Here is a 7,500-nt window from a genome sequence, read left to right on the forward strand (position 1 = left end):
TGTTATTAATCATTGTTAATAATATAATTTTCATTACTTATATATTTAAAATAATATTTTACTGTACATCTTTTTTTTTCAAAATTTGTGTATTTTGTTTATACATTTTTAATCGGTTTACAAATATAGTAGCCACCAGCATGACTCTCAAGTTTTAATTTGAATGGATTCAAAACATATTAAAAGAAAATACAATGCTTTAAATAAAAATAAAATGCAGCAGTAAAGAGATCTATGTATTGATGGCACAAGAAAATTGTATTTTTTTAAAATCTAGATTTAAAACATTCTTGAACGGTATACAGTGTGTCCTATTTATACGTTAGAGCATACGGTGTGTATGATAAGTGTATTTACTTTGGAATACTGTGTAATCAGGGCCTAGGCAGCAAGCTCAGCAATGTGACAATAAATAATAAGTGATTTGATTTTATTCAAAATGTCTGTGTTTGGATAGAGAGTTCCTACATAGTGTGGAGGCCGTAGTGGGCGAGTATGACCAAAGAGTGGTGGATCATGGGGAGCAGAGGTTTGGTGTGAAGAACGTGATACCTCATGAGCAGTACCATTATACACTTCCTATGAACTACGATATTGCCCTGCTGGAGCTGAAAGGACACATCCGCTTCAGCAAGTTCTTTTTTTTTGTTTTTCTTTTTACACTATTTACAAAATTAGTGGAAGGTACAATATGTGAGACTCTGAAGTTACTATAGAAAAGATTTGTCACAGCTCTTTTAACCACAAGAACACTGAACATGTTTTTTTCTTAACGTTTCCTGAACTTACTGAAAGATGACTTTGCTCAGCCTGTATGTCTTCCTCTGCCTGGTGAGATGTTCCCACCAAAGACCCCTTGCATTGTTGCTGGTTGGGGACGAACAAAAGAAAGTAAGAAATCTAACATTTTATTGTAATGCTGACTTTTTATTTTTATTTTTTTACGTATTTAGCAGTTTTGCCTATTCTCAGGAGGTCAGATTACTTCAGTTGTTCATGAAGTGCAGTTAGACCTGGTGGATCCAGCCATCTGCAAGCATATCCTTCAAACCCTCAGACCAGGACTGCAAAACCTCACAGTGTTGTGTGCTGGACCAGAGAGAGGAGGGAAAGATGCCTGTCAGGTACTAAACCTAAACTCCATCGACCACTTTCTTAAAGGTGGTTTGGAACATATCTCACGTCTCAACATTTTAGCGTTCCGTTCAGTGTTTGTATATGAAGCAACATTTTGCAGAAAAACCAGAAAGGTTAACTAGTAGCTAACAGCTAATAGAAAGTTATCGTCAAAAATATCTTCCTCAAACTGGTTTTGCTGGTGGTATTTAGCACAAATTGGGACTGAGACTTGCAGTTATCCTTGTATGGGCCTCAGTGGATCCAGAAACTACCCTACTAATACTGAGTGGGAGGTGAGAATACTTGATGGTATGACATAACTAAACAAATATCATATAAAAATATACAACTCAAGAGAAGCCAGTGGAGGTAGTTGGGCATCTCAACCTTGGTAAGGCCCCACTGATGAGACTTTAACTCATACCTAGTTTGAGAATGTCTCTTGATCAATGGAGCAAGTAAACTGGACCACTGACCTTCTCAGGTAATTGCCACCTCATCCTTACCAAGTGAACAAAAATTAATTAATGAATGAAATGAATACTTCCTCCCCCGGTCCAAAGACATGCATGGTAGGTTGATTGGCATCTCTGGAAAATTGTCCGTAGTGTGTGATTGCATGAGTGAATGAGAGTGAGTGTGTGTGCCCTGCGATAGGTTGGCAGTCCGTCCAGGGTGTATCCTGCCTTGATGCCCGATGACGCCTGAGATAGGCACAGGCTCCCCGTGACCCGAGGTAGTTCGGATAAGCGGTAGAAAATGAGTGAGTGAATGAAATGAATACTTGCTGCATTCCATAGGGGGACTCAGGTGGACCTTTGCTGTGCCCACGAGCTGATGGACATTGGGTGGTGGTTGGAATCACGTCATGGGGCAAAGGATGTGGACGCAGCTGGATCAACAACCAGATGAAACCTCTGATTGGAAGAAGCTCACCTGCAGTGTTCACTAACATCCCTGTGTTCATCAAATGGTTGCTCTGGAAAGGTTTGCCTCTTCTGTGTTGAAAGTGTTCAATATTCAGTATATGTGCAGATTATTAAGTTTTTTTTTCTATTTGAGTCATAATGTTTTGGGGAATAAAGCTTACATTTATTTCATTCAGGAAAAATCAACTCCCAATTAAGTGTACAAGACAAAACTTTGAAAGGCAATGAGGGTATTATACGATACCCAGTTCACCCAGTCCTGAACTACAGCGACAATAAGTGAGTCCTAAGCATTTCAGTGTTCTTTCTTAAGGTGTACAGGAACAGTGACTATGGTTGATGTTTTGTTGGCAGGGCATTCTCCTGGTATATCACTGTACCAGGTGGCAAAATAATCCTGCTGGAATTCTTAAAGTTTGACCTGGAGAACCATCCTCTGTGCCAAAGCGACCACCTCACTGTGTTTGCTGGTGAAGACCTACCAATAGGTGATGACGATTTGAACGGCAGTATGGATCAGAAATTGTTTTTTAAGGGTTCTTTGGGTGGCTAGGGTTCAGGTTCCAAGTGGATTATCCTATTTAGGAGTACACCCTGGATAATATGGTAGTCAATTTAATATAGACTATCCACCTACAATGGAATGTTTTAGGAAACCAGCATGAACATAGGGAAAACATGGTGTGTTTCCCCCTCATGGGGAGTGTATTTCCACCTCACCCCAGACTGGACCTTCCAGAATTCTAGAAACGCTGGGTGTAAATAGGAATACAGCCTAAGTGGGGCAGCATGCCATGGCAAAGCACACTGCACAAATGCATTTAGACATGAAGAGAAATGTGTGAAACTCATTAGGATCAAACCAACGACCCTGGGGCTGTCTTTTCAATTAAAAATATAGAAAGAGATCTGGAGGCTGAAATCAGTAGGATGGCAATACATGATAACTCTTCACACTTTTTTTTTTCTTTTTTTTTTTTTTATAACCACATGTATCTTTATCTGTATTTGTAACCAGGCCGATTTTGTGGCAACAAGTCTCCTGCACCACTGCTCATACATTCCAACACCACCATGCTTCAGTTCATGTCTGATTTCAGCGTCTCAGGCTCAGGCTTCTCTGTTCGCTTCAGAGCCGTCAAACATGACTACACTTTGGGTAAGTTGCAAATCGGGTGCACCGACCAGTCGAGACGTTTTTCAGACTGAAAAAAAAATCCCAAGAATGTTTAGTGAAGAGCTACAACATGGCAGTGATCAATAGAAATGTCAACAAACAGGTACTGGGGACTCATTCCTAACATATTGCTTTGCCTATGTAAGGCTGTAAAATCTGTCAAGTAGAGAGACATTTGTCTGTATAGGTCTTTATGTTACATGCCTATTGTTATAGTCATCAAACATTGTGGAGGTAAGTTACCATGGGTGCCATGATGCAACACAACTTTTCAACTGTCACATGCTGGGTTTTTTTCAGTCTTCCCAGGGCTATTCTGTAAAATCTATTTTATCTATTTAGCAGTAAACATGGGGGCACGGTGGCTAAGTGGTTAGCACGTTCGCCTCACACCTCCAGGGTTGGGGGTTCGATTCCCGCCTCCGCCTTGTGTGTGTGGAGTTTGCATGTTCTCCCCGTGCCTTGGGGGTTTCCTCCGGGTACTCCGGTTTCCTCCCCCGGTCCAAAGACATGCATGGTAGGTTGATTGGCATCTCTGGAAAATTGTCCGTAGTGTGTGAGTGTGTGAGTGAATGAGAGTGTGTGTGTGTGTGTGTGTGTATGCCCTGTGATGGGTTGGCACTCCGTCCAGGGTGTATCCTGCCTTGATGCCCGATGACGCCTGAGATAGGCACAGGCTCCCTGTGACCCGAGGTAGTTCGGATAAGCGGTAGAAGATGAGTGAGAGAGAGAGAGAGAGAGAGAGAGAGCACTAAACATTATCCAGATAAAAAAGTACACATGGATCCCTAATGAACAAGAAGAGACAGTGTTGAAAAAAAAAAAAATCTCAGAGAAGATGATGATGAAGAAGAAACCTTTAGATGATCTATTCTCAAAACTTCATTATATAAACAAACCAAAACAAATGTAAATTCTGACCAAGTGATGGATGTTAAAGTGGTCCACGGAAAAGCAGCGCCCTGTGACAAGACCACCGTGGCCTTATTTAATAAGTATTATTTATTTAATAAATAATAATTTGTCCAGTGCATTTACCAACTACTGTAGTTCCCAACCCTGGTCATTGAGATCTCAATGTTCTGCACTTTTTAATGTTTTCTTTGCCCCTAAAATACCAGATTCAACTAATCAGGGGGTGCAAATTAAATGTTTAAATTCCTCAAAGTCCCATAAATCCACCACACTGAGAGAGTATTGTGTAGACATATATATATTTTTTGTATTGTCATAATGTCCATTATATTTTGGAAAATCTATGGAATTATGAAGCTAGCTAATATTTTTTAAATATTTGTAGTTCTTCCCTAGTATATAAATACAAGCAACATGTAATTGTCCCAACTTTGTATCCACGTATTGCATGTCCGCTATTATCCCTAATCTTGAGTGCTTATTATTTATAACACTCTGTCAGGCTGGGTTCAGCATGTGCAGCTCTCCAAACAGGTGTGAGCTTGGCGTTAGAGACAGCTTTGTCTCCTGAGACCTCCGTCTGTGCTCTTTTTCTAAGGTGACACAGCACAGGTGGGTCCCAAGAGACCTTGTGCTGGCAGGACCATGACCATAACGGTAGCTATGCCAGAGGACTGCATGCACATACACACACACATCCCATGAGAGTCAGGAGTGGTGGATCAAAACACCACTGCCACACTTTCTCTCTCCACCACATTACCCCTGGTGGAAAGAAACATAACACCGCACCGTGTTTGTATTGCATGCAAACTGGCATTGTCTGCTGGGAGATAAGTGTGTGTGTGTGTGCACCGTGCTTGACCATGCTTGGCTCCACCAATACGTCTTCTTTTGTGTTTGTTCAGGCCCAAGCTGCGGCATAGTGGCACTGTTTCAATCCCTGGAAACCGTGCAGAGCCCTAACTACCCACGGTCCTATGGCGACGACACTCACTGCCGCTGGGTAATCTACGTCCGCGAGGGTTATGTTGTCAAGGTAACAGGGCCTGAGGGTCATGGTCAGGCCGGGAGGCTGGTACGGTCAACTCGTCTCTGGGCATGAATGCATTCATTGGCTGTTTGAATATGCAGTGAGAGTGAGACCTCGCGATCAGCTTTCCAGGCCAGAGAGAATGTGATACTTGTTTCCATTAGAATAGGGCTGAATGGTATACCTTTTTTAGATAGGCATGTACTGATTCAAATATTGGTGTGCGGTTTTAAAAACAATAAGTAATAAAACACTTGGGGTGTGGCTGGGGGCTGGGGTGGCGTGATACAGACCTACAATCTATTATTTATCTCAGAGTTCATTATTTTCCTATGATGGCTCATCCTGAACCATAAACCATAAACCATAGCAGTTCGATGGCATTTAATTTCCTAAAGTAAAGATTTTGGCATTGTCGTGGAATATCGTGTAACGTCCACCCACACTGAACAAACATCTATATGATACAAAATACAATATCTCAACGTCAACAAGATTAGAACAGACCGAGGCCAAAAATTTACCAGAAGGTAAAAACAATGTTTAGAACTGACTAGAAAGACTAGATACACTTAAAGTCTTCACACAGTTTTCGATATCTGTGTGTATTATGGAGTGGTAAAACAGAAAGAAACAAAGAAAAGGTTAAAAAAAATGCAGTTGAGGGCGCCCCCTGGCAGTCTGGAGGTCCAAATGTTAATGTAGCGCCTTTGGCTTTAGCAGAATACAACCTAAAAACAAGCCAGTGTTTGTTTTATTTTTTATTTTTTTATTTTTCTTTGATTTGTGCTCATTTAAAAGACATTTCCAAGACATTTTGTTTCCTGGAGTGTCACGGACCATTTCGATTTTTTTTCCCTCATCCGGCGTCAGCGCCTGGTAACCCCGCTCCTCTTCCAATAACTAAGCAAATCTGCGCGAGCGTCGAACGCATACAGTACGTGTCCGACATTTCACGCTTCGTTTTTTTTGGTTGAATAAGTGTTGTCCCTCTTGTTGGAATTTTCAGTGTGAACTCTAGCTAGAATTCACTATTCTACATCTATTAATATTCAAAACGCTGTAGAATACTGCATACGTACGCAGTTTAGGACGCAGCATAAGTTTCAGTTTTCAAGTTAAGACTTGAGTTAAGTTTCAAGACTTTCTCTTGCGCTTATCCTTGGAGACTCCAGGAGACTCCTTCTACACAAGAAACTTCAACATGTCCACATTTACACATTTTTGATGGTACGGTATTATACAAAAACGCCTCAGGAGCTTATTCCTGGTAGGACATACAGTATTCACTGAATTCTATAATGATTTGTTTTCTAGTGCCACAGTATTGTTCTTTAAAATGTCATTACGGACATTTGATCTACATCCGTTTCTGCTCTATTGTCTCATCAATTATTCAGTGCTCTATTTACAGCGTAATTGGTGTAATGTTTAGTGTAATGTTGCATAACTAATACGCTTTAATCTGCTGCGTGTACAGTCCATATAGTATAATGTGTGATAACGGCACTATAGAAGAACTTCTCCTCCTCTTTTTACCTCAGCTCGACTTTACCGACTTCGACTTGGAGGAGTCTGAAGGGTGTCGGTACGACTCGTTGTCTGTATTTGGAGACTTTGAAGCCAGAGAACAAATCGGTAAGCTGACTTAAGCTGCTCTTCCTGAAATATGAAGCTTTACTGCGCTGTGAAAAAGAGATACCGTACATATGATAAAGTCCATTACAATCCATTATACAAAATTATGACATAATGCATAAACTCATTGTAGAAGTGATGAAATGTCATGTTGTTCTCATGAACTCATCAACATGGTGTTGGTAGAATCATAGTTCTCTCTTTGTAGTTCTCTCTTTTGTGTGTGTGTGTGTGTGTGTGTAAAAGTGGTTTTGTGCGGTCAGAGCATTCCTCCCCCTGTGCTGAGTTTTGGCAGGGTGATGGTTGTGCACTTCCTGACAGATAACAGCGTGTCTGCCCGGGGCTTCAGCGCTAATCTCTCAGTCATCAGCAAAAAGGGTGAGTGTCAACTCCATAAACACACACATGCAGAGCTGGAGCTCATCTTACAGCCAACAACACAACTCTCACAACCAACACACCCACACGCACTGCATGTACGTATCGATTTTAGGCGGCAGGTTCGCTCGTAGCATTGACACGTTGACACCAAGCTTCCAGAATACTTCACAGTACGGATCAAAGCCTTGATTTTAATAAAATCCAGAAGATCAATCCACAAGTCAAGCGGTATATATATATATATATATATAATTATGTTTATTGTTATATGGGGGGCACGGTGGCTTAGTGTTAGCACGTTCGCCTCA

At 41.1% G+C, this 7,500-nt stretch overlaps 1 protein-coding gene across 1 annotated transcript in view; it reads left to right on the forward strand.

The window, feature by feature from the left end:
- Positions 1-140: 140 nt before the first annotated feature.
- LOC132856280 (ovochymase-2) overlaps positions 141-7,500 on the forward strand; it is an 8,289-nt gene continuing 929 nt past the window's right edge. Inside the window, exons 1-10 of the mRNA XM_060885798.1 lie at positions 141-151; positions 458-630; positions 973-1,124; positions 1,920-2,106; positions 2,225-2,327; positions 2,403-2,536; positions 3,067-3,207; positions 5,049-5,179; positions 6,718-6,811; positions 7,058-7,189. Coding sequence (XP_060741781.1) covers positions 141-151; positions 458-630; positions 973-1,124; positions 1,920-2,106; positions 2,225-2,327; positions 2,403-2,536; positions 3,067-3,207; positions 5,049-5,179; positions 6,718-6,811; positions 7,058-7,189 — 1,258 coding nt within the window. The remainder of the gene's footprint in view (positions 152-457; positions 631-972; positions 1,125-1,919; positions 2,107-2,224; positions 2,328-2,402; positions 2,537-3,066; positions 3,208-5,048; positions 5,180-6,717; positions 6,812-7,057; positions 7,190-7,500) is intronic.

The sequence above is a fragment of the Tachysurus vachellii genome, chromosome 13 (genome assembly GCF_030014155.1).
Source record: "Tachysurus vachellii isolate PV-2020 chromosome 13, HZAU_Pvac_v1, whole genome shotgun sequence".
Lineage (NCBI taxonomy): Eukaryota > Metazoa > Chordata > Actinopteri > Siluriformes > Bagridae > Tachysurus > Tachysurus vachellii.